Source organism: Dipodomys spectabilis, unplaced genomic scaffold, assembly GCF_019054845.1.
Source record: "Dipodomys spectabilis isolate Male_0828 unplaced genomic scaffold, ASM1905484v1 ptg000107l, whole genome shotgun sequence".
Classification (NCBI taxonomy): Eukaryota; Metazoa; Chordata; class Mammalia; order Rodentia; family Heteromyidae; genus Dipodomys; species Dipodomys spectabilis.
This window is the reverse complement of record NW_024870784.1, coordinates 7,896,423-7,923,406: the sequence shown is the minus strand read 5'-3', so window position 1 is coordinate 7,923,406 and position 26,984 is coordinate 7,896,423. Positions and strand designations below refer to the sequence as shown.

The 26,984-nt window shown below is 46.5% G+C and overlaps 2 protein-coding genes across 4 annotated transcripts in view; one reads left to right on the top strand and one right to left on the bottom strand.

The window, feature by feature from the left end:
• The window catches only part of Rrp1b (ribosomal RNA processing 1B), a 30,887-nt gene extending 13,610 nt beyond the window's left edge, over positions 1–17,277 (bottom strand). For both annotated transcript variants that reach the window (XM_042687335.1, XM_042687336.1), the window contains exons 1-8: positions 17,091–17,277; positions 10,173–10,255; positions 8,171–8,228; positions 6,289–6,374; positions 5,347–5,408; positions 3,988–4,117; positions 1,946–2,010; positions 1,418–1,599 (exon numbers count right to left, since the gene is read on the bottom strand). In XM_042687335.1, coding sequence (XP_042543269.1) covers positions 1,418–1,599; positions 1,946–2,010; positions 3,988–4,117; positions 5,347–5,408; positions 6,289–6,374; positions 8,171–8,228; positions 10,173–10,255; positions 17,091–17,220 — 796 coding nt within the window. In that variant the 5' untranslated portion in view covers positions 17,221–17,277. The remainder of the gene's footprint in view (positions 1–1,417; positions 1,600–1,945; positions 2,011–3,987; positions 4,118–5,346; positions 5,409–6,288; positions 6,375–8,170; positions 8,229–10,172; positions 10,256–17,090) is intronic.
• A 149-nt stretch (positions 17,278–17,426) lies between these two features.
• The window catches only part of LOC122114252 (heat shock transcription factor 2 binding protein), a 70,148-nt gene continuing 60,590 nt past the window's right edge, over positions 17,427–26,984 (top strand). Inside the window, exons 1-3 of one of the 2 annotated variants that reach the window (XM_042687292.1) lie at positions 17,427–17,481; positions 18,329–18,573; positions 19,977–20,127. In XM_042687292.1, coding sequence (XP_042543226.1) covers positions 18,538–18,573; positions 19,977–20,127 — 187 coding nt within the window. In that variant the 5' untranslated portion in view covers positions 17,427–17,481; positions 18,329–18,537. The remainder of the gene's footprint in view (positions 17,482–18,328; positions 18,574–19,976; positions 20,128–26,984) is intronic. The other variant, XM_042687293.1, reaches the window with a different exon arrangement.

The following is a 26,984-nucleotide window of genomic DNA, read 5'->3' as shown; positions in this document are numbered from 1 at the left end:
GGTGAGATCTATTCTTCAGGCTGAGTATCCCTTAGCAGGCCAAAGTGTGTCAGATTTAATCTTGGATTATTTACAAAGGTTTCACTGATTATCTCTAACCCATAGTTTCTACTTTTGGAGCACTGATACCTTTTAATAGGTTACCTGCTATGTAGTGATATTGCAGATTTTTTTTTTTTGGTCGGTTGTAGGGCTTGAAGTCAGGGTCTAGGTACTGTCCCTGAGCTTTTGTGCTAAAGGCTAGCACCCTACCACTTTGAACCACAGCACGACTTCCTGTTTTCATGGTAAATTAGAGATAAAAATCTCACAGACTTTCCTGCAGTCCTCAGATCTAAGCCTCCTAAGTAGCTAGGATTACAGACAGGTTATGAGTCACAAGCTTTGGGCCTTGCTTTTGTTTTTAATAATTTTTTGGATGGCATTGGCATTTAAAATATTGAGGGTTGAGGGTGAGGATGCTAAGTGATAGATTAGTCATCTACAGTAAAGTCCATGAGACTATTATATCTAATTAAACCCCAGAAAACCAGAAGTAGTGCTGTGGCTTAAGTGATACAGTGCTTGCCTTGAGCTGAGGCGCTCAGGGATAAGCACTCAAGCTCAAAGTTCAAGCCTCATGACTTACAAAAACAAAAACCAAAAAATAAAAATGAACAACAAACATCCACAGAAACAAATCTAAACTAGGGAAACAGAGCTACTCTTATCTGCCTATAGGTCTCCAGAAGAAAAGGCTATTATAGCTGGCGCGATGGTTCACGCCTGTAATCCTAGCTACTCAGGAGGCTGAGATCTGAGGATCGAGGTTCAAAGCCAGCCAGGGCAGGAAACTCCCTAAAACTCTTATCTCCAATAAACTACCAGAAAACTGGAAGTGCACTGTAGTTCAAGTGATAGAGCGCTAGCTTTGAGCTGAGGGACAGCGCTCAGGCCCAGAGTTCAAGCCCCAAGACTGACAAAAAAAAAGAAAAGAAAAGGCTCTTATGGGTCCAAATCAGTGTTTTAAACAAAACTCCTAGAAGAGTGCTGAAATTCTAGGAGAGGCCTGCCTCCTCCCCTCCCTGAATCCTGTGCTTTCTTTCTGGAGGGGTTTAAGGCAGTTCTACTTTCCACAGTTAACATCAGGCTATACTGAGATTCCAACAAATGTATTAAAAAGTTTTTGCTTGGGGCTGGTGATGTGGCTTAGTGGTAGAGTGCTTGCCTTGTACAAATGAAGCCTTGGGTGCAATTCCTCAGTATCATATATACAGAAAAAGCTGGAAGTGGTGCTGTGGCTAGCCTTGAGCAAAGGAAGCTCAAGCACAGTACCAGGCCCTGAGTTCAAGCCTCAGGACTGACAGAAAGAAAAACAAATAAAAAGTTTTTGCTTGAGAAATAAAAAAGTGAAGACAGCTCCAGGAGATTCTCTTACCGGTCTTACTTCTACTACTCGCTTTTCTCCATGTGGTCTCATTTGTAGGACTTGCTTTTCCAGAGGAGTCATTGCTACTCACTTCTGTTTCCTGGTCCTCCCCAGTCTCTTCAGGCATGAAAGGAGACTGTTGTACAATGACTTCAAACACGCACCTTGCAATCGTCTGTACTAGGGTGTGGCTGTGGGTGGAAGCACAAGTGAGAAGTGTGTAACACAAATGGTCTGGGCCTCAGTCTTTGAGAAGCAGAGGAGCCAGTTCTAGGTGGGCAGTTGCAGTTTGCCTGGAGTCCCTGACAACCCTGGGCCTGGGTACAAGGAACCCAGGCCAGAGGCCAGAGAGGACATTCCTGCAATGACTGGGTCAAACGCTGAAGCTGAGAGACAAACTGCCACTCAACCTTTCAAAGGCCTATGAATGCAGTGTCTTTGCTCTGGATAATCATCCTAGTGTTGCACCCTCCGTCCAACAGATTCCCACCTCCCCAGTACCAACCAAAGCCATAGAAAGAGACAGAAGTCACTTACTCTTTAGTCTTGGCAGCGACTTTGCAGAATGGGTCAATAAACTTCAGGTTCTGATCTGCCAAAAGCTGTAATTTAGAAATAAAATACGTTTTTTCTCCTTCCCGATGAGTCCCAGAAAAGGAATAGTTTGTGTCTTGCAAGTTGAAAAAGAAAGCAATGTAAACAGCAGAGAGGGCTGCTCAGAGGCCTGGCCAGGCTCAGTCACATCCGTTCTCCAGCCACCTATGATTTTAGTCTATGACCAGCCAGCCACAATTCTTCCTTTATGAGAAGTCTTATATAGATATACCACAAACTGAGACAGAAGTGCTCGTTCCTTTATTGGGGGGGGGGGGGGGTAAGAGCGACGAACTCCCCAGCTGTTTGGCCTTATTTTTCAGATACAGTCTTGGCATTTGCCTGGATCTGGCCTTGGATGTTGATTCTCTTAGGTCTGCCTTTCATGTAGCTGAGATTATAGGCACAATACTAAGGCTTGTTCTTTTTCTTTCTCCTTTTTTTTTTTTTGGGTCTGGTCGTGGGGCCTGAACTCTGGGCCTGGGTGCTGTCCCTCAGCTCTTCAGCTCAAGGCTAGCGCTCTACCACTTGAGCCACAGCGCCACTTCCGGCTTTTTTTTTTCTTTTTGCTTATGTGGTGCTGAGGAATGGAACCCAGGGCCTCAGGCATGCAAGGCAAGCGCTCTACCACTGAGCCACCTTCCCAGTCCCTGTTCTTTTACTTTTGTAAAAAATTGTTATTATACAGATGATGTACACAGGGGGTACAGTTATATAAGTCAGGTAAAAAGTATATTTCTTTTTGGACAATGCTTAGCTTGTTCGTTGATAGGGTCCTGCTAACGTTTTGCCTGGGCTGGCCTCAAACCCCTCCTCTATCTGTGCCTCTCAAGGAGCTGAGACTATGGATGTGAGCTATCACACTGGCTCTACCATTTTGCTTTAATATGTATTTGGTGGTACTGAGATTTGAACTCAAGACTCTTATTCATTAGGTAGACCTACCACAGCCTCCCACTGTGTGTGTGTGTGTGTATATACATATCTTTCACTTAGAAGTTTTACTGCAGAATACGTGTGAAAGGAAAAAAAGTAATACTTATTCACATTACCAAATTCAGATAATAACCTGTATTTTATTTATTTATTTTTCAGGTCCGGTCGTGGGCCCTGAACTCTGGGCCTGGGCGCTGGCCCTCAGCTCTTCAGCTCAAGGCTAGTGCTCTACCACTTGAACCACAGCGTCACTTCCAGCTTTTTTTCTTTTTTCTTATGTGGTGCTGCGGAATTGAACCCAGAGCCTCAGGCATGCAAGGCAAGTGCTCTACCACTGAGCCACCTTCTCAGCCCCATAACCTGTATTTTAAAAATAGATTTTTTTTTTCTGTCAGGCCCTTGTAACTTATACTTATTAACACTAGCTACTCAGAAGGCTGTAATCTGAGGATTATAGTTGGAAGCTAGTTAGGGCAGGAAAGTCCATGAAACTCTTATCTCTAATTAACCACCAAAAAGCCACAAGTGGAGCTGTGGCTTAAGAGTGAGTGTTAGCCTCAAGCAAAAATGCTCCAGGATAGCATCTACACCCTGACTAAGCCCCAGGACTGGCATACACAAACACACCAGGAAAAAAAAAGGTATTTTCTTTACACCTTTTTGTCTATTTCTATATGAGTACAAATTTGTACAGCTTTGCATAATGCACTTTTCCTTATATCTTGAGGTTGCTTTTGATTCTTTTGTTTTCCTTGTTAAAACACGGTGTTGCTAGGCTGGTGCTGAACTCAATCTAATTGCTGGGTATATGAGAACATGTCATGAAGCCAGGCTCAGTTCTGTTTTATAAGCCTGCCATAGGCATGCTTAGCACACGGATCTTTGTCCACATTCCCCATAGAGAATGACTGTGTTGAGACAGAAGCAGAACCCATTTCTACCCCTGCTCACTGTCACTGGTGCCCAGTGCTAACAGTCAGCCCTGATGACAGCTCCCCTGGGCACTGAGGTCCCATTGCATGCTGGCAGAATGTCTGCCGACTTCTCACCTCTTTCCCTCCCACTGTGGACAGCTCATCCAGATAAATGTCAATGAAGTGGAACTTCACTCCATCAGGGGACTGGCTCTCTGGACACAGGATTTCCTTCATCAAGACATCCAGAAAAAGCTTGATTCGGCTCAAGAAAGAAAACACAGGATTTTTAAAATGACAGCATGCCAACATCTCTCTGCACCTCAAGGACAAACAAAAATACTAAGCTCAGTGCATAGCTGAAACAGAGTTACTGGCAAAGAAGCAGTCACAAAACCAGGGTAGAACGTTAACAGTCACATATGTCAGACTACTGGATTTTAAGTTCTCTCTGGGGAAGGATATGCTTGCTCCCCAGGCCATTAGCCGTGAGCACAGATCAAGCATTCATGTCCTATCAGATTAACAGCTTAAAAAACTTCTTTTTTCCCCCATCCAGTGCTAGAGACCAAACCCAGAGGCTTACAGGCTAGGGTAAGTTGTCTACTACAAGTTATAGTTCCACCTTAAGAAATTAGCATAAATTAAGTTGTACAAGGAGGTTTCATTTTAACACGTCCATTTTCACATACAATACATTTGGTTAATTATTCCTTTCGCTTTCCCAGTCAGTCTCAGCAAGTTTCCTTGGTCTACATTCACAAGTGTACGTAAGTTTCTGACTGAATTTGCTTACCCTCCATCCTTCTCTCCATTTGTCCACCCTCTTCCACAAGTACCTCACACTTCAAACAAGACATTTTTCTTTTTTCTTTTCTTGTGTAGATACTAGGACTTGAACTCAGGGGCCTGACACTCCCCCTTTTGCCACAGCTCTACTTCTAGATTTTTGCTGGTAAACTAGAGAGTCTCATGAACCTTTTCTGCCTGGGCTGGCTTCAACCAAGATCCTCAGATCACAGCTTCTTGAATAGCTAGGATTTTGGGCATTATGGACACCAGTGCCCAGCTTCAATTTCTTAATATTCATTTTGGTCAAAGTTACACATTCATTGTTCAAAGGGATTTTACAATGGCATCTCACACATGCATACATCATACATGAATCAGATCGGATCATATGCGTGTGTAACACATATGTTCATATTTTAGGTCTACATGCATAATATATGAGAGAAAACATGTGACCTTTGTCATTTTGAGTCTGGCTAACTTTGCTTAATACAATGGTTTCCATATCCAACTATTTCTCTGCAAATAATATATCATTTTTCCTTATGACTGAGTAATATCTCATGGTGAGTATGTGTGTATATCTCACGTGGTCTTGCTCCATTCATCAGTTTTAGGCACAGCTGTCTCCATAGCTAAGCTATTGTGAACAGTGTTGCAATGAACAGGACACTCCCCCAAATAATAACTTAGTTTACCAACCTTTCTTCCCAGCCATTCCGCTTTAGAACTTCAAAGGACTGCCTCAGGACCATGCGGATCAGCTAAGATAGATTTTTGTTACAAAAGCAAAGTTAGAAATACCAATCAGGGCTGGAAATGTAGCTTAGTGGTAGAGTGCTTGCCTAACATGCATGAAGCCCTGGATTCCTCAGTACCACATAACAGAAAAAGCTGGAAGTGGCGCTGTGGCTCAAGTGGTAGAGTGCTAGCCTTGAGCAAAAGAAGCTCAGGGACAGTGGCCAGGCCCTGAGTTCAAGCCCTAGGACTGGAGAGGGAAAAAAAAAAACCCAATCAATTTGATTGAATGAGACCACCATTTTGGATCCCCAATGCCAAACAATGTTCTAATTAGCATATTTAACTTCTAGATGGAAAACTATGTACCCAGTCATGATGGTTTTTATCTGGGCTGGATGGTTGGGAGACCAGCCAGAGCAACACAGTGAGACATTATCTCAAGGTTCTTCATCAGTAGCTCTAAGAGCAGTCATCTTCTAATGACCCCACCATTCAATCATACCACACATGCCCCTTGCTCTGCCGGACAAGCTAGCTTTCCACTGTGTTTTCGTTTGTTGTTTTTTTTTTTTTTTTTTTTTTTTTGTGCCTGTACTGAGGCTTGAATTCAGGACTAGGGCACTGTCTTTTAGCTTTTTGGCTCAAGGTGACACTTTATCTCCAGTTTTGTAGTGGTTAATCAGAGATAAGAGTTTCACAGACTTTCTTGTCTAATCTGGCTTTGGGCCTAGGCACTCAAATCTCAGTCTCCTGTGTAGTTAGGACTACAGGCGTGAGCCACAAGTATCTGACTCTGCTCTTTTTTGGAATGGAACTTAGGGCTTTATGAATGCTAAGTGCTCTACCACGGAGTTATAACCCCCAGCCCTTCAGGTCACCCTGAGAAAGAAGCAGCAGTCTTACCATGTAGTATTTGTCTAGGTGTGGCTTGTCTATCTCCTTCCACTCTCGATTCATAGTTTGCCAAAAGGTTTGAATGAAGAGGTGTTCTGCAGGGAACAAGAGCCTCTGAATGCTTGCTGTCCACATTAGCACATGAGCATATATCAAGATGCTGAAGAGAACCAAACTAGTGCTTTATCTGAAGATTTTGTGGGTGGCTTCATGACTTGTATTTATATAGGAGAGTGGCAGTATCTTCTAGAAGATACTACAAAGTGCCCTAGGGTACTTTACTATGAAGCCATGTTTTTATTTAAATCGAATCTACTGCTGACTTTCCCACTGTACCTGTACCTAACAACCAACCCACAATCATTAATTGAAAACAGCAACCACCTACTCAGTAGACACTATGTTGAAAATAAACTATACAACTTGTGGATGGGGACGGGAAGGAAAAACTGGGAGAGAATGAAGGAAGGGGTAACACTGTCCAAAAAAAAAAGCACTCATTACTTGACTTATGAAATGGTAACCCATCTATACGTTACCTTTACAAAACCCATAATCACTACCACTACCACAATAACTAAATTCACTAATCTTGATGAACACTTACACCATTCAGGTAGAAATTTGGCTTTCCAGCCTGGTGCTGGTGGCTCACACCTGTAATCCTAGCTACTCAGGAGGCTGAGATCTGAGGATCATGGTTCAAAGCCAGCCTATACAGGAAAAACCATGAGACTTTTATCTCCAATTAATCACCAGAAAACTAGAAGTGGTGTGGTGGCTCAAAATGGTAGAGTACTAGCCTTGAGTGCAAAAGTTAATAGTCAGTGCCCAGGCCTTGAGTTCAAGCCCTATGACTGAACAACAACAAAAAAGGCTTTTCTTCTGATTTTTAAGGGGTTGGACCATTCTATTCTTTTTGTTGAGCCACAAAATTAGCACTTTTTTTTTTTTCTGGTTGTGGGGCTTGAACTCTGGGCCTGGGCACTGTCCCTTAGCTCTTCAGCTCAAGGCTAGCACTCTACCACTTGAGCTACAGAGCCACTTCTGGCCTTTCCTGCTTATGTTGTGCTGAGGAATCAAATCCAGGGCCTCCTGCGTGCAAGGCAAGCATTCTAGCACTGAGCTACTTTCCCAGCCCCCAAATAAGCACATTTTCATTGAAAATAATTTTTAATTTACTACTTCATCCCTCTACCTCTTTTACTTTGGAGATCAGGTTTCACTATATAGCTCAAGCTGGCCTTGAACTTGAGACCCTTCTTCCTCTGCCATCTAGGTTCTAGGATTACAGGTGTGTGCTCCACGCCTACCAGTTCTTTAATGTATGTAAACCTATATTACACATCAAGTCTAATCTTTCCCATTCCATTTTGTCAGCTAAAATTCGGAGAACCACCACGAGGTTCTGTGAAGAGTTATCAGAATAAAGGCTGCTGGCCTCTTTTCCTTGGCAAGTAATCAATATCGGTCTCAGAAATTTTAGTTTTCTCTACTGTCTTTTGATTTTTGGTAGAAAGGCCTAACTTACAAATGAGTGGTGTCCTCTAGTGTTGAGTTCCAATGGCTCAATTCTGGTGAGGACACACTTGCACCACAGGTTACTATGGTATAAACAATGCAAGGTCCATCTACTGCCCTAAGACTGTCATAGCATGCAGACTTGGAGACTCTGAAGGAGTGCCAGTTTATGCAGCAGTAGACACCTAAGTCTACCATACATTTTAAAAACAAGAGCACATCACTACACAATACCAGCAGCAGGCTTCTGTTAAAGTAACACCTGAAATGGAAACTTTGAAGACTGAAGGAATTGACTAGAATTATTAGGCAAGTTACCACATCTGATCAGGAAGGAAGTCTGGAAAGGCACGAAAACATTAGGACTTACGAGCCTCTGAGTTGTTAACGTCATGGATGAGTTGGGAAACAGTGTTCGCTAGCTCCTCCTGCAAAGGTGTTGGGGAGAAACATCAGAGGCTATCAGGTAGTGGCACTTGACGGCACATAGCACTGCAGTCTGTACCCTCTCCTCTTTGGCTAGCAGGAAAACCCAAGCCTCTTGTTTCCAGGGTGCGGCTACCACAGCCATGCCTCGATTACACCAACAAACACGAAATTCACAATTCATAATTCTGTCTATGCTAACCTGAGTTGTCTCTGGGACCAGTTTCAGAAAACCTCTGGTAAGCAGTTTACTGACCCACAAAGCAACAAACCAGTGATCAATTCCTGGCTTGGAAACTAAACAGAATCTATCATGACTACCAAATACTGTAGAAGACAAAAGACACAGGTTCACTTTAATTGGCTAGGCACTGGGGTTCTTGTTTCAGTGAATCCATTTTGGGGATCAGAATTCTTTCTCTGTCTGTCTGGGCCACAGTAGGCCAACATCAAAGGTGAGACTGGACCCTCCTAGGCTCTGCCAGGACATGGTGTCCTCTGAAGAGTATGCCTGCTAAGAAGTAGCAAGCCAAGTGCTTACAGTGGGCTGGAGGAAGTACCGTAATTTCTAGTTACCTAAAGATGACAGGTCCTCATCAGCACAGTGGCCTATGCTCACTCGGTTTTCCTTACTCATCCTAAATGAGCTATAGACTGGAACACCACATTCCCATTAGTTGGTTCCCTTTCTGCACTAAAGCTGCTGGTTGTCACTCTTTTTTTTTTTTTGGTCAGTCGTGGGGCTTGAACTCTGGACCTGGGCACTGTCCCTAAGCACTTCAGCTCAAGGCCAGCGCTCTATCACTTGAGCTACAGAGCCACTTCCGGTTTTCTGGTGGTTTACTGGAGATAAGAGTTCCACGGACTTTCCTGCCTGGGCTGGCTTTGAGCTGCAATCCTTATATCTCAGCCTCCTGAGTAGCTAGGATTACAGGTGTGAGCCACCGGCGCCTGGCTTGGTTGTCACACTTGAATGTATAATCCAGACATATTTTGCCTTGCTATCCTATTCAAATTGTGTTCAACAGAGTATCATAATGGATGGAAGCAAGTTGTTACATGGCCTATGAGAAGAGGCAAACTATCCATAAAAACCCAGAAAAGTGGCTGGGAAGGTGGCTCAGTGGAAGAGTGCTTGTTTTGCATGCATAAGGCTCTGGGTTCGATTCCTCAGCACCACAAAAGCAGAAAAAAGCCAGAAGTGGTGCTGTGGCTCAAGTGGTAGAGTGCTAGCATTGAGCTGAAAAGATGAGGGACAGCACTCAGGGCCAGAGTTCAAACCCTATGACCAACAAAACAAACAAAACTCAGAAAAGTGAGCCAGCCCTGCTCAGAATGAGTTCTGCAGAAGGTCTGCACAGGGCTCCAGTAGCACCAACGCAGACCCACATTCAGACATCAGAAGGAAGCAACAGGCTCTATTGGGCTGTTTCAGGAGGCAAGACTTAAGATGCTCAGCACAGGACAGAAGCTCACACACACGCGGATCCCCAGCAATTGCCAGCTTTGCTGGCCATAAGGGCCTGGCTCTGTACAGAAGCTGAAACCCACCTTGCCCTGGTGCTCAGCTAACTTGTAGGCCTGTAACCTGCATTTCCCATGGTCTTAGGCTAGGGCTCCAGTTGAGCCTTCTGACTGAAAGCAATCAACTCAGCAAAAGATGAAACAGAAACTTGTAAAGATGTAATGTACAATCTACCATGGAGGAGGCTATGAAAATGTCTACAGAAATAGTGCATCTATGATTTAGTGTGTCCAATATATTTGGAAACATAATTAACCTAAATGCTGGTGTTGCATCCCTTTCTGTACACAGGTGAGAAAATGCTCCTGAGTGACTTATTTTCCATCTGCTTAGTCATGTCAGCAGACTGATGGGGGTAAGCGGTCAAGTCTCTTCTATCCCTCTGCAGCAAAGGTCCAGGAACACAACGGGGCTATGTTACCTGCAGAAGGGGCTCGTCCTGCACCCACATGCAGTAGAAGAGTCCTTTCCATATTTTCAGGAGTTCTTCTTGACTGAAACCTCCTGCAGGGCAAAATAGAACAAAAATCTTGAGAGTCTACATTTCTGTGTGTGCGTGCGTGCGTGTGCACTCAGAAGCTAGGTGCTGGTTCTTGAACTTTTTTGTTCAAGGCCAGCACTCTACCACTTGTGCTACAGCTCCACTTCCAGCTTTTTGGTGGTTAATTGAGGATAAAAGTCTCATAGACTTTCTTGCCTGGGCTGGCTTTGAACTGTGATCCTCAGATCTCAGCCTCCTGAGTAGCTAGGAGAACAGGTGTGAGCCACCAGTGCCTGGCTATATATTTATTTCCTACTACTGTGCATGCAGCTTAATCTGCCCTAGGAAGTGTGGCAGAGGTGATATATCCTTGTGAGCTGAACAAAGTTAGGGAGTAAATGGACCAACAAAGACCAGCCAATGGACTATCCCTAGCAGCTCAACAAAGAAAATCACAAAATGGCCATTCATACAGCCATTCCACGTCTCACCCCACACACCAATACATTTCCCCTGGTCTCAGAAAATGAGCAGGCAGACCCACTCTCGCTGAAGAAGATAGCCACACCAAAGACTCGGGCTCCTGATAGTAGGTCTGAAAGCCAAAGGATTAGGAGAGGCCTTGGGGAAATACCTCTTTGGCTCCCACATCTTTTTTTTTTTGTTGTTGTTGTTGGTCGTGGAGCTTGAACTCTAGTCCTGGCCTCTGTCTCTCAGCTCTTTGGCTGGAGCTCTACCACTTGAGCCATAGTTCCATTTCCTGTTTTCTGGTGAAAAACTGACAATAAGAGTCTCATGGACTTTCCATGATCCCTAGATCTCATCCTCCCAAGTAGTTAGGAGTATAGGCGTGAGCTACTGGCACCCGGCTTGCCCCTTACTTTTATGCCCACACTGAGGCTTCAACTGAGAGTTTTGTATTCTTTTTTTGGTCAGTCAAGGGACTTGAAGTTTTGGCCTGGGCGCTTTTCTTTTGCTCTTCACCTCAAGGCTAGTGCTCTACCGTGTGGGTCATAGCGCCTCTTCTGGTTTTCTGGCGGTTAACTGGAGATATGAGTTTCACAGATTTTCCTGCCCAGGCTGGCTTTGAACCATGATTCTCAGATCTCAGCCTCCTGAGTAGCAAGTAGCACCTAACAGGTCTTATATTTTTAGCCTTTTCTACTCATGGATGCAGCCATGGGAAAATGTGCTGTCCCCAATCTCTCTTTCATGCTAGCAATCCTGTGCTGGGTGGTTCTAGCATGTTCCAAGTGGCATGGACTGGGTTGGCCTTACTATCACTCTATCAGACAGCTGCATTTTTGTGACTCAGTCACCTGTGACTGAGCCACCAAGCTCACTCAGCTGCTTCTCCTGGGCCTACAGAAGGTGTCAGATAGTACGTACTGAGTAACCTAAGGAATCACAAAGCGACAATGCAGGGAACACTGTTGGGGTTTGTGAGCCTCTGGACTATGAAATCAGAACAAACAATCTTCAAATTTTGATGTAAGTCACAAATGGTCTTTATGAGTATTTCACTAGGAACAAGAAAAAAAATCTTTGGAGCAGAAAACTGGGATAAAATATATGAATGCAAGAAAGTATACTCATTGATTGGTGGGATCTCAACACTCTATGATGATCAAAAAGTAGTGGACTAATGCTTTTTTTTCCCCCTGGTCATGGGGCTTGAACTCAGGGCCTGGGCACTGTCCCTGAGCTTCTTTTATGCTCAAAGCTAGCACTCTACCAATTGAACCACAGCGCCACTTCGGGATTTTTCTGTGTATGTGGTACTGAGGAACTGAACCCAGGGCTTCATGCATGCTAGGCCAGCGCTCTACCACTGAGCCACCTTCCCAGCCCCTAATGCTTATGCATTATATTCTTTGATTTACAACCTACTAAAACACCTTTCTCATAGCAACAACTTTACAATGGTCTCCTTTGATTTCATTTACAACCCAGATAACCGAAATCACTGTAAACTTAAAGCAAGCATCCTTCAACAGTTGTACAGATAAAAGTGCCAATTGGCTTTCTTCCCTTTTGCTATGAACAAGCCCACCAGGGGATCATTACGTGTAGCAATGTAAATGTGGCACATGTCTGACCAGTTGGCCAACACAGTCAGGAAGGGCAGCTTTTTGTCATGGCAAACTGTGCTTCTATTGAGTCATGTTCAATGACCACATTTGTCCTTAATGAACTGGTGGACTGAAGTTCAAAGCCAGCCTGGGCAGGAAAGTTCATGAGACTCACCTCCAACTAACCACCAAAAAGCCACAAGCAGAATTATGGCTCAAGTGGCAGAGTCCTAGCCTTGAGCAAAAAAGATTAGGGACAGTGCTCAGGCCCCAAGTTCAAGTCCTAGGACTGTGTGCATACACAGACACAAAATACTGAGAATCTTTAAAATGAGTGAGTTCAGACCAACCTCACACAAACCCATCTATTCATTGGAACTTATACGGACAATTATTGATTAGATATAGAAGGAGATACACTAGGAAAAACATTGTCCTGGTTAAGTATGCTGGGTGTTGTCCTTGAGCAGTTTTGTTCAAGGCTAGTGCTCTACCACTTTGAGCTACAGAGCCACTTCTGTTCTTTGAACAGTTAACTGTAGATAAAAGTCTCATGGGGACTTATGCCCAGGCAGGCTTCGAACCCAGATCCTCACATCTCAGCCTCCTGAGCAGCTAAGATTACAGGCTTGAAACTAAAAATAAAGAACCCCCCCCCCCCAAACCCTGAGTTTTAGCAAACCCACTACATTCGGAGGTTGAGAACATGTTAATGAGACTGAAGGATGTAAAGCCCCAGAAGTGCAAAATTCTACAGGGTAAATGACACACCTCTTCCAGAAAATAAACAGCACCAGGAAGAAGCAATTAGCATTTACATTAGCAGATGAAAGGGTCGTCTCCTTGGGTCTCTGATTTGCCATAAAAAACATAGGGGGGGGGCGCGGAGGCGGGCAGGGCTGGGAAGGTGGCTCAGTGGTAGAGCGCTTGCCTTGCATGCCTGAGGCCCTGGGTTTGATTCCTCAGCACCACATAAGCAAAAAAGAAAAAACCCGGAAGTGGCACTGTGACTCAAGTGGTAGAGTGCTAGTCTTGAGCTAAAGAGCTGAGGGACAGTGCCCAGGCCCAGAGTTCAGGCCCCACGACCGGACCCAAAAAAGACCAAACAAAACAAAAAACAAAACAAAAAAAAAACAATAAACACACAGGGGCTGGGAAGGTGGCTCAGTGGTAGAGTGTTTGCCTTACATGCATGAGGACCTGAGTTTGATTCCTCAGCTCAGAAAAAGCCAGAAGTGGTGCTATAGCTCAAGTGATAGAGTGCTACCCTTGAGCTGAAGAGCTGAGGGACAGCGCCCAGGCCCAGAGTTCCAGGCCCCACAACCAACAAAAACAAATAAACAAAACAAAACAAAAAAAACCAATTTTCTAACCACAAAACATATACGGGACTGAGAAATGTGACATCAAGGATCTTGTTCCTTTGTTCTATTTTTTGAGACAGGACCTGGTTATGAGTCCCAGGCTGGCCCCAAATTCCAGATTCTCCTGCCTCAAAGCCAGTCTCAGTATGTCTCTGTGTGTATTGCTGATATTACCAAATTCCAGGCTGAGGATTTGAAAATCCAATGATGGCATCAATGATTATGTTAAAGAAGTTACTTTCTCTTTCAGGAATATATACCAGAATGCATGGAAACCAAGTGAGATGCCTGGGATTTGGCTCACAGTAACCCAGGGGAAGGGGCACGTGGGAGAAAATCTGGCCTAAACAGACACAGGACAGGACGGTATGTTAGGGACAGAGCTCAACCACAAAAAGTTTTAAAAAAAAGACCGAAAGAGATTATTGAGACACCCCAACAAAACAAACAAACAAACAAAAAACACAAAAGACAACTACGATTACTGGAGCAATGGATTAAGAGAGATGGGCTACAGCCTGAGGTCAGGGACACTTGCCAGGTTAACTAAACAGACTATAAGCTTTCAAGGTAGGCAGGCAACTAAGGTCAGGATAGGAGTCACACACATAGGGAAGGAGCAAAGGAGGGGTGAAGGGAAAGAGGAGGGAAGGATAGGAGGAAAGGAAGGAGGGAGGGGAGGAGGATCTGAGGCAAGGAGAGTAAGAGGGGACAAAGGGGAGATGGGTGGGGGGGGCAGGGAGGAGAAGAGTGGGGGAGGGAGGAGGACTAGCAATCGTGGTCGCAGCCAAACAAATCAACAGCCACAGGACATTCAAGGAAAGGTTAACAGACGGGCAGGTGGCTTATAGGGGTAATCCTAGCTACTTGCCAGATTGGGAGAATTCTAGTTCAAGGCCAGTCTACCGGCTCCCCAGCCCCTCCCAGATAGGGGTAAGGGATGTTATCTCAGACCCTCATCTAAACCACCAATAAAAGCAGAGCAGTGGTATGCAACTGCCTTCACAGATAAACCATAATGATAAACAAGAGGATCCCAGTCAGCTGTGGGGAGGGGGAAGGAAAGGGAAGTGAAGCCCTATTAGAAAAAACTAAAAGGACCTTGGGTGTAGCTCAAGTGAGAGTACTTGCCCTGAGGCATAAAGCCACGAGTCCATCAAAAGTGTGCCTAGTTAACTGTCTCCCTAATTCCAGTCCCACTCCGGAGGGCACCATTACCTCCTACTTGACCTGGGTGTTTCTATATGTGAAGAACGGATGTATGTACATTAGGATGCACTACCGTGTCTTATTCTGTAATACAGGCCTTTGTCCCTTAAAAATAGCAGTGTACATATAAACAAGTGGACACACACTGTGGGCTCCAACTATTTCCAAGTGTGCAGGTTCAGAAAGGTGTCAGCCTGTGGGCCTCAGTTCCCTCACTGCAATCTATGTATATGCAAAGCTAACTGCATGCACTGCTCCACTGGTGGCTGTGGTCTTCTCAACTCATTTTTCTTAGTATGGTTGTATCCAAGTACCCCTCTACCTCTATATCTAATTCCAATATTTTTCACCTAGGAATTAGTTGGTAAAAAACAAGGTACCAGGGGGCTGGGAATGTGGCTTAGTGGTAGAGTGCTTGCCTAGCATGCATGAAGCTCTGGGCTCAATTCCTCACTGCCACATAAACAGAAAAAGCTGGAATTGTTCTGTGGCTCAAGTGGTAAAGTGCTAGCCTTGAGCACAAGAAGCTCAGGGACAGAGCCCAGGCCCTGAGTTCAAGCCTCAGGACCAGTAAAAAAGAAAAAGGTACCAATTTTTGAAGCATTTAGAGAGAAAGAGAGACATAGTTTCTGACAACAATTTGGGTTTGCGATTTCAAAATGAAATGGATGAGGTGACTACGAAAGTGAGACATGCAGACACAGGAAGTACCAGGAGGTTTTGAGATGAGAAAATCAAAGCGTGACCCTTCCCCTGAAATGTGCACGGGAGTCCTTTTAGATGGGACATACAACTACTTGTTATCCGCTCATGTGGAAAACCCTACTGCCCCTACTGCCATCAGCAAAACAGCACTCTTGACATCACCTACACCGAATCTAAGACACCAAAGAGAAACCAATGATACAAATGAAACTGCTGCATATTGGTTCTAAACATTTAAAGCTGAAGAGCTGATAAAACAGGCAGGCATTCTCCGGTTCAATGCTGCATCACGTCACCAAGAGTAGTGTACACAACAGCAGCGCACAGTTGGTTCTTGCTGCATATATGAGTGACTCCATTAGGACACATGAGCCACTGTTGCTCTGTGTGAGCGGGTCTAGTCAACTCAGGGGCTCAGCACTGTCCCTGGGCTTTTGTGCAAGGCTAGTGCTCTACCACTTGAGCCACACGGTACACTTTTTGGTGATTTGGTGATTAACTGTGGTAAGAGTCTCACAGACTTTCCTATGGGCTGGCATTGAACTGAGGTTTTCAGATCTCAGCCTTTTGAGTAGCCAAGTGGGGGCCAACTAAGCCCCGCTGCATTTGTGGTCTTTTAACACTCGGCTTCAATAGGAAACAAAGAATGTAAGCAATGGAGGAGATACTGTTTATTCTTTTAAGCAGATTTCAAATGTGTTACTATTAGCAGTAGCTAACTTAACTGCCTTGGGGTAATATAAAACTTGCACAGCACACTGCAGTTCGCACCTTGCCCTACGACTTCACTCAAGAGGTTACAGAACCTATTCCGATGTTACTTTTCTTTTTGTCGGTCGTGGGGCTTAAACTCAGGACCTGGGGGGTCTGTCCCTGAGGGGTTTTCTTGCTCCAGGCTAGCGCTCCACCACGGGGAGCCACAGCGCCACTTCCGACAGAGCCTACTTTGGAGGAGGAAAACAGCGTCCTCCCGCGGCACTCCACCGCAGCTACCTGCAAAGCGCTGCCGGGACCGGCCCCATCCCCACAGGCCCCCTCCCCGCTCCACGGGCGGTGGGCCGCGTTCCCCGGGCCTGCAGCCGGACGCCCGGGCTGCTCTCCGGCCGCCGGCGGTCTGGAGGGCTCTTCCCCAGGGCAGCTCCCTCCGGTACCTGCTCCAGCTCCATCCCCTCTCCCGGCCCGCTCCGCGCACAGCCCGGCTCCCCGGCTCCGACGGCTCCAGGGCGGGAGCCACGTCCCCTCCCGGGGCGCCAGCGGGAAAGGACCCCCGGAGCCGCAAACCACCCCTCCGGGCCGGCGCGGCGGCGGCACGCGCGGACCCGAGACCGGCCGAGCGGGGCTCGTTCGCAGCTTCGCGCTCGCCGGATTTCGGCTCACGACTGGACACGGCCAGGCCGCCCCGGGCCCCGGGCCGCCTCGGCCGGTCCCGGCGCCCGACGCGCCGGGGAGGACGGCGCAAGCCCGGCCAGGCCCGGCGCCATGTGGCGCGGCCGCCCCGCGGCGCCCACCTGTCTCTCTCCGCGTCTTCACGCTGAGGTACTGGCGCAGCTTCCTCACCGCCCGGTCGCGGACGCCCTTCTCGCTGGACGCCAACCGCTGAGCAAACTGGATCTCCGCCGACTGCATGGCGGGGGCCATCGCGTCAGCTCGAGCATCCCCGGCCGCGCGCCCGCCGCTCGTCGCCGCTCGCCGCCGCCGGCCGCCCGCCGCGCGGCCCGGGCCGCGCCTGCGCAGAGGCGGCGGCGCGCACCGCGGCGCGCGGGCCGATGACGTCACAGAGGCGCCGCTCGCCTCCGCGCGTTCTGTGGGCCGGGGCGCCGGCGCTGGGCAGAGCTGTTCCTCGGCCGCCGTGCGTGTCCTGCCTTGTGCTCGCCAAAATCTAGGACGGGTGGCCGCGAGGTTAGCCAGGCGGATGTCGATGGGTCGTTGCCTGTAAAGCACCCGTAGGAAAGCCTCCCGGCCCCGCGGCGGGGCCTCCGAGCCCCTCACTGCGAGTCTGTGGAGAACCGCTAGTTCCCGGGGTGGAGCTGAGGCCGGGAGGAAGCGGTCCTGGAAGTGCTGAGGAGGTGGACCGTACCCCGGCCGACCTCGGCGGCGACCCCGGCCGACCTCGGCGGCGGCTCCGGCCGGGCTGTGTGCTCCCCTAGAGTCACCGTCCGGGGCAGCTGCAGGGCCGTGTGTGTGTGTGTGTGTGTGTGTGTGTGTGTGTGTGTGTGTGTGTGTGTGTGTGTGTGTGTGTGTGTGTAGCGGGAGGGCCGTGTGTGTGTGTGTGTGTGTAGCGGGAGGGCCGTGTGTGTGTGTGTGTGTGTGTGTGTGTGTGTGTGTAGCGGCCCGGTCTGTGTGTGTGTGTGTGTGGAGCGGCCCCGTCTCCACGGCGTCCCGGGGCAGCTGCAGGGGTGTGGAGGAGAGTGGGCCTCTGGTCTCCCCAGTGCCTGGGGCAGGTACAGGAGGGTGGAGGGGGAGTGTCCCCAGTGTCCCTTGGCAGTTGCATGGGTGTGGAGGGGAAGCATCCCAGTCTCCACAGTGTATTAGGGCAGGTACAGGGGTGCAGAGGAGGAGGGAGTGGCCCCTTGTCTCCCTAGTGTCCCAGAGCAGGTAGAGGGGGTGTGGCTCTCTTGGGGCACACAAAAAAGCAACCCTTAAGAGGAAAGCCCAGAGCCCAGCAGGGGAGGAGGGAAGAGGGAAGATGCCATCTGGACCCCCACCAAGCAGGACAGGACACTCATGCCTGGTCCTCACTTTGCAGTTGGCCGCCTGGCTGAACGTGACTGCTGAGTGGAACCGTGCTGACCACCCCTTCGATCTCTTTCTCATCACAGAGAATGTGGTGCAAACTCCAGGAGACTTGAGCCTCAAGGCTTTCTGTCTGGACCCAGCGTGGTTGCAGTCCTGCACTTTCTGGCTTGCAGGAGGTCAAAGGACAGCACGCAGGCACTCGGAAACTAGGCTGTGGCCATGGGCGAGGCAGTCGGTGCTGAGGAGGCCAGCCGGGTCAGTGGGGTGGTCCTGCCCAGAGCCTATTGAGCAGCATTCCATGCTCCTCAAGGCCTTGTCCAGGGCTCGAGGCCAGTGTGCCCTGGCCCCACAGCACAGGACTGGGCTCAAGGCAGAGGCAGAAGGGGAATCCCCCAGAGACCCTCAGGCTGCAGGTCAGGAGGACCCTGGGGTTATGGCTGCAGACTTGGGGCTGCACCTGTACCTAGCCTGGTCTGGGTGGAGAGAATTCAGGGTCTGGACTGCCAAGCAGTGATGTCTGTCATCTGTGACCAGGAGAAGATGCTAGACTCCAGTCAAACCTATGTTCCTTTCCATGTTCTGACCCTTGCTACAGTGCTGCCCTGAGAAAGGGCCCTACCTCTACCCCAATGTTAGGGACAGTAGGTGGGTGGTGATACTTGGCTGGTGCCATGCTGGGGATCCAGTAAGCTGCACTTGCCTCCCTCCTTCCCGGTAGCCTGGTACTGCTATGATAGATGCTGCTGGTTTCTTTGGCTTTGCAGGATAGGACACTTGGATGCACTTTTTTTTTTCTGGTCTTGGAGCTTGAACTCAGGACCTCAGCCCTGTCTCTGAGCTCTTGTGCTCAAGGCTAGTGCTCTACCATTTGAAACTGAAGAGTCTCACAGACAGTCCTGCCTTGGCTGGCTTTGAACCACAATCCTGTGATTTCAGCCTCTTGAGTACTTAGGATTACAGGTTGAGCCACTGGCACCCAGCATTGAAAGCGCTTTTTTCCCTTTAGTAGGTGGCTCCCCACCTCACCCACTCCCTCTTTAGTGTGCCTAGGGTTTGAAGTCAGGGCCTGGGCTTTGTCCCTGATGTTTTTCGTTCAAGGTTAGTACTCTACCACTGGAGCCACAGCTCCACTTCTGGCTTTTTTTCTTCCCTCCCTCCTTCCCTTCTTGCTTTCCTCCCTTCCTTCCTCTTTCCCTCCCTTCCTCCTTCCCTCCTTCCTTCTCTTCTTTCCTCCTCCTCTCCTTCTCTTGTTGGAGATATGAATCTCATAGACTTTCCTGCCCACACTTTGAACCGCCATCCTCAAATCTCAGCCTCCTGAGAGACTGGTGCACAACTCAATCTGTTTTTGAACTGGTATCTTGCTGTGTTACCCAGGCTGCCCTAGAACTCCTGGGCCTAAGCGATTCTTGCCTTAGCCTTGATTGTAGGTAGGCAAGCCATAGTGGCTTGTTCCCATTTCAATGGCTGGGGCTTGAGTACTCAGTGCTATTTTGTATATAACCTATATCAAAAGGCACACTAGGTAAACATAAGCTTTTGAAACAATTACAAACATAGAGGCAGGGAAGAAAAGGGAAGCAAGTTAACTTAGGACTGCTGGTTTTAGTCATCTGAAAAGAAACATAGTAATCTGAAGAATCTGTTTATTCTTTTAGCACATTGGAACTAAAGAAGAATTTGTTAAAGTCAGAAAGAAGGACCTGGAGCGGTTGACAACTGAAGTGATGCAAATACGGGACTTCTTACCCAGAATACTAAATGGGGAGGTACTGGAAAGCTTCCAGAAGTTAAAGATTGTAGAGAAAAGTGAGTCTTCACTATATTTTTAGCAGTCTTTGATGGTGACAGTAACCTGTTCCATCAGACTTATCTTAAATGCATGGCTGTAAAGGAATTCTAAGTAAATCTTAAGGTGTTTCTGTAGCCCTTACATTTGGAAGAGTCAAACATAAGAAGGGCTTGGAGCTGCCATCATTGAGTAACTTGTATATATATATTGGTGCTGGAGGAAAGCATGGCAGTTTTCTCTCCTGCTCTTTTCATTGGCAGAAGAATTTTTTTTTTTTCAGAAGAAAGTTTATATATTAAAAACATTTAATGGGCTGGGAATGTGACTTAGTGGTAGAGTTCTTGCCTAGCATGCATGAAGCCCTGGGTTCCATTCCTTAGTACCACATACACAGAAAAAGCCTGAAGTGGCGCTGTGACTCAAGTGGTAGAGTGCTAGCCTTGAGCAAAAGAAGCTTAGGGAAAGTGCCCAGGCCCTGAGTTCAAGCCCAGGACTGGCAAGCAAAAAAAAAAAAAAAACAAAAAAACCCCACAACTATTATATTGGGCAATCATTATTTAAAATAACATTCTAAATACTTACAAAAATAAATCAAGTATTGCTTCTGTTTTTCAAGCATCAACAGCTTTGCCATAGAAAATAGGAAGGCCCTTTTACAAACTGAACATTGTGTTTAAGCTGTCTCCAGCTTAGTTACTGCACAGGTGTTTTTATGGTTTTTGTTTTACAGTTTCCATATTACTTTGCCATGCACAGATTCACAGTAAGAATGTATGCAAACAACTACATTCACAAAGTTTTACACAGGAATGTTTTTCATTAAATATACACAAGTAAGAACCAAATAAAGACAGTATGCTGTGGAGTAAAAGCTGCCCCCACCCCAAGGGCCAGGTTTGTACTACAAGTGTGGTATGGAGGCATTACATAGCATTCAAAGGAGCACTCCATTGCCAAAAGTGGTGATGTCTTAATGAGGGAAGATCAATTTAATATCTCTAGACAAGACATTTTTTGGGGGGGCGGGGGTCCGGTCATGGGGCCTGGATTCTGGGCCTGGGCACTGTCCCTCAGCTCTTCAGCTCAAGGCTAGCACTCTACCACTTGAGCCACAGCACCACTTCTGGCTTTTTTCCTTTTGCTTATGTGGTGCTGAGGAATCGAACCCAGGGCCTCATGCATGTAAGGCAAGCACTCTACCACTGAACCACCTTCCCAGCCCCAAGACATTTTTAACTGTACTAAATTATAGCCTCATTCATTGAAAAAATAGAATACATTTAAAATATTTCTTGATACATTAAGTTAATCTTGACATAAACATCATTCTCATATACTTTAAAAAGAGAAATGCCTTCATAGAGAAAATGATTAGAATTAAAGATCATTGGCAGAAGAATTTTATGCTTTTGATAAATGAAAAGCTCTACTCTGAAAATTTAGATATTAGTTGTGTAAGTTCAGGCTCTTGCCAGGTAGTAACCTGGCCTGTAGAGAACTGCTTTGTAGAGATAGATGTGTGTTCACTTGTCTGTGGGTGGATGGGAGAGTCAATTTTTATTTTTTTATTGTGAAAATACTGTACAAAGGGGTTACAATTACATGGGCAAGATAATGAGTACATTTCTTTTTTTTTTTTTTTTTTTTAAATTTTTTTTTTTGGTCTGGTCGTGGGGCCTGAACTCCGTGCCTGGGCACTGTCCCTCAGCTCTTCAGCTCAAGGCTAGCACTCTACCACTTGAGCCACAGTGCCACTTCTGGCTTTTTTTTTTTTTGGGGGGGGGTCCGGTTGTGGGGCCTGAACTCTGTGCCTGGGCACTGTCCCTCAGCTCTTCAGCTCAAGGTTAGCGCTCTACCACTTGAGCCACAGCACCACTTCTGGCTTTTTTCTTTTTGCTTATGTAGTGCTGAGGCATTGAACCCAGGGCCTCTGGCATGCAAGGCAAGCGCTCTACCACTGAGCCACCTTCCCAGCCCCATGAGTACATTTCTTATCAAGCATTATAGCCTCCTCCTTTGTTTCCCCTTCCCATCCCTTCCCATCTTCCCTCTGCCCCCGAGAGTCAATTTTTTTAACATTTTACTTTAGGTAGGGTTTAGTTATATAGACTACACTGTCCTTGAGCTCTCTGAAGTTCAGGCTGTCCTCACAATCTTCCTACCTCAAATTCTCAAGTGCTGGTGTTACAGGAGTATACCACCATGCTCAGCTTCAGATTTCCATTTTTAGCACTGATTAAAGTCTACAATTTCTAGGACTTGTCAATTTATACTTTGTGTGTGTGTGTGTTTGTCTGTGCGTGCGCCGGTCCTAGGGCTTAACTCAGTGCCTGGGTATTGTCCCTGAGCTTTTTTGCTCAAGGTTAGGGCTCTGTCACTTGAGCCACAGTTCCACTTCTGTCTTGGGTACTTGGTGGCTAGTTAATTGGAAAGAGTCTCGTGGACTTTCCTGCCCAAACTGGCTTCAAATGTAGATCCTCAAATGTCTGCCTCTCGAGTGGCTAGGATTATAAGTGTGAACTGCCAGTGCCCAGTTTAACTCAGACTTTGTTTTTTTGGTCAGTTGTGGAGCTTGAATTCTGGGCCTGGGCACTGTCCCTGAGCTCTTCAGCTCAAGGCCAGCACTCTACCACTTGAGCCACAGCACCACTTAGGGTTTTTTGGTGATTAATTGGAGATAAGTCTCACGGACTTTCCAGTCCAGGCTGGCTTTGAACTGTGATCCTCATATCTCAGTCTTCTGAGTAGCTAGGATTACAGGTATGAGCCACCGGCCCCCAGCAACTCTGACTTTTGAGATTTGAACTGAGCCATTATGTTAAAAACCCAATCTTGAAGCCCCAAGAAGTTCTTAGAGGCATTTAGAGATTGATTCAGCACTTGTTTGAGACTGAGTAACAAATCAGCCTTTGAAGGTAAGGCTAATTCCTTGCACCACATTGGACTGTTGTTATGGTGTGGCTTCTAGAAAAGGTATGTCCAGAGCCCATTATGGAAGATATCACTGGGAAGAGAGGGCAGTTTATGGAGGTGTTGGCCTCCCCCCAGCACTTCAGCTATCTTTGACCTGGCAGTCTTCTCCGCAATGTCACCCTCGTGAGGCTCCAGTAGCAACACCATCTCTGCTTGTCCCTTTAGTTGTTGTTACCCTCTGGGGTCTCACTTCTCTTGCTGCTTTCTGATCTGTAAGAGTCCTTTCTCTTTCCCATTGGGACCCTCTGGATATCCTCTAGGTTGTTGATGTCTTGACTTACCTCATTCTTACCTCATGGTCATCTAGCAGTTTACTGTATATTTGTTTCAGGAAAGGAAAATGCTGCCCAGTAGCAAAATGCCTGCTGGTTGATGGTTTTCACTGTGAAACCATGAATTGTCATTTTGAGAAGTATATTTATGCCTACTGATTCAGTTAACACAAGTCAGTGTTTGGAGTTCATGTTCATACCCAAATCAAACTTACATGAGGGCCACATAAGAATCTGTGGGACTGGGAGTGTGGCTTAGTGATAGAGTGCTTGCTTAGCATGCATCAAGCCCTGAGTACCACATACACAGAAAAAGCTGGAAGTGGCGCTGTGGCTCAAGTGGTAGAGTGCTATCCCTTGAGCTAGAGGAGCTCAGGGACAGTAGTACCCAGATCCCAAGTTCAAGCCCCAGGACTGGCAAATAAATAAAACAATAAATAAATCTAGGGATTTGAAAGAAGGCAGATTCTGGGAGATGTTTTCTCACTTGTGTGAGAGAGCTGTTTGAGACTCAGGCCCAAGCCCTTCTCACCTTCATGACCTATTTCTAGGCAGGCTCATGCATGCATAGAGCTTCAGTTACCATTTTGGTGCCATTTGCTAGTCCTCACCTTCCTACTTGGCATTTCTTCCATCTTTGTTTGGTGATCATTTCACATTCTAAATGTCTATCCTATTCTAATCTGACAAGGTCAGAAAGGAGTCTGTGAAACAGGACTTGGTAAGATGAGATTTAGATGGTGTAGGAATGAAGTACGGTGTGTGTGTGTGTGTGTGTGTGTGTGTGTGTGTGTGTGTGTGTGTGTGTGTGTGTGTGTGTGTGTGTGTGTGTGTGTGTGTGTGTGTGTGTGTGTGTGTGTGTGTGTGTGTGTGTGTGTGTGTGTGTGTGTGTGGTTATAATTTTTTTTTTTGTCAGTCATGGGTCTTGAACTCTGGGCCTGCACCTGAGCTCTTCAGCTCAAGGCTAACACTCTACCACTTGAGGGAGCCAGAGTGTCACTTCCGGTTTTCTGAGTGGTTTATTGGGAGATAAGTTTCTTGGATGTTCCTGCCCAGTCTGGCTTTGAACTGTGCTCCTCAGATCTCAGCCTCCTGAGTAGCTAAAAATATAGACTTGAGCCACTGGCTGGAAATCAAAGTTTAAGTTGTCTGTGGGTTTCTTTATACTAAAGGCCTTGGTTTGTAGATGGCCATTTTCTTGGTGTGTCCTCAGCTGACCTTATGGAAGCTCCAAGGCAAAGTAGAGTTTGTTAAAGAGACATCATAACGAGTGCCTGTGGCTCACATCTGAAATCCTAACTACTCAGGAGGCTGAAATCTGAGGATTACAGTTCAAAGCCAGCTTGGGCAGGAAAGTCTGTGAGACTCTTATCTCCAATTAACCACCAGAAAATGGGAAGTGGCACTGTGGCTCAAGTGGTAGAGCTCTGGCCTTGAGCTGAAGAGCTGAGGGACAGACTCAAGTTCAAGCTCCATGACTGACAAAAAAAAAAAAACCAAAAAACCAAGAGAGAGACATCATATGAATATGAAGTGAGCCCAGGTCCCATTTGTTGGAAAACTGCATTTTTGTAACAGTGTGTAACAGAATCTGGAAATCCCCTCCTTGAAACTGGCTAGAGTGAAATCAAGCTACTACTGCTCTGTGTCATAGTGACCGCAGGCAGACTGGTTGTTTTACAGTCAAATTTCAGCAGAATTTCTGAGAAGGGGGGTAGGTGGTTGTCAGTTGATTCTAGGTGAGTAAACCAGCAGTTACTTGAAGAAAGGTCATTGTCACACGTTTCAGCTATAGTGTCCTTGGGAGACATTGTTTCCTGGCTTTTTGGCAGCTGGCTTTATCTAGGTCTGTTTTTCTAGCCTGACAAATGGCAAGCAGAACAGTTTTCACTTTTTTTTTTTTTTTTTGTCAGTCGTGGGGCTTGAACTCTGAGTCTGGGTGCTGTCCCTGAGCTCTTCAGCTCAAGCTGAGTACTCTACCACTTGAGCCACAGCACCACTTACGGTTTTCTGGTGGTTAATTGAAGATAGAGCCTTACAGACTTTCCTGCTTGGGCTGGCTTTGAACTGTGATCTTCAGATCTCAGCCTCCTGAGTAGCTAGGATTACAGGTGAACTGCTAGTATCTGGCTAGTTTTTATTTTCTTAATATTTGCTTTCTTGGGCCTGGCTCATAATAATGATCTCTTTGTTGTCTTTTTACCCTATCCTGCTTCAGTTTCCTCAGTGCATTACTCTGTCCACTGGGAGTCCTGTGCATCTCCCCTGCCTTTATCAGCCCACTTCCATTTCCACTACCATCTGTTGCCTAAATCCCTGTGCTTGCTGCCTGTGGGGAGCGTCCATCTTACTTGTCTTTGGCAATACTGGGGTTTGGATCCAAGGCTTTGTTCTTCTTAGGTAGCCACTTGAGCCCACACCTTCAGCCCTTTTTTGCTTTTGTTATTGTTTGGATCAGGTCTCTTGTTTTGGTCCCAGGGCTGGCCTCAGACCATCATTCTTCTTACACCTCCTGTGTGTACCACTATACCTGGTTTATTGAGTTAGGTGGAGTTTTGCTAACTTTTTCTCCTGGCATACCCTTGAACTGCAACTCTCCAGAGTCACTGGGGGTAGTGTGTGTGGCCACTGCACCTAATCTGGACTCATTTTTCATTATTCAATCTGATTATGTTATTCCTTTACTCAAGTCAAGCTGTTGAAACAGCTACTCCTTTCTCTTAGGTTAGAGGCCAACCAACCAACCAACAAGCCACCCAAGACCTAAACAAGACTTTGCCATAGCTTAAAAGATTTTGCATTATTGACACAGGCTTAGCCTAGAATCATCAACTCTGACTTCTCAGAGACTAGTTCTCCTGTTAAACATTGTGTTAGTCTCCTGTCCTTCTGACAATGTGGTTTTGTTCTTGTTTTGTATAGTGAATTGGCAGGATTTCTGGACTCCTGTTTTTGCCTATTGTTTTCTCTGGTATCTGGCTGGATATTAGGTTCTGAAGGATTGTATTCCTGTGTCTGTGCACTCCTCTTTCTGAGTTGTAGCTGTGTTGCTTATGTTGTGGTACCAGAAACTTGGTGTTCACTGCAAGGAAGGACCAAAGATGAGTCACTATGAACTTCAACTTGAGCTGACTCTGAGAGCTCTGCTTTTATGGCCAAAGCCCAGATGAAAAGAAGGGCTTGGGCTGGGAAGGTGGCTCAGTGGTAGAGTGCTTGCCTGGCATGCATGAGGCCCTGGGTTTGATTCCTCAGCACCACATATACAGAAAAAGCTGGAAGCGGTGTTGTGGCTCAAGTGGTAAGAGTGCTAGCCTTAAGCTAAAGAGCTGAGGGACAGTGCCCAGGCCCAAAGTTCAGGCCTCACAACAGACAAAAAAAAAAAAAGAAAAAGAAAAAGAAAAGATGGGCTCCTAAAGTGCCTTTTATCTAATTTTTACTTTTGAGTTTTGGGAAATATGTGAAAAGAAATTCTTCCCCTTTTTCTTTTTTATAAGGCCTACATAGGACAGTCCTGGGCCTTTTCAAGAGCCTGTCTTTACATGCCAATCACTCAGGTCATGGTTCTGAGAACTGACCCTATAGAGAAATCCAAGGATTGTATTGTGGCAGCAAGAAATGTCTGGCATATT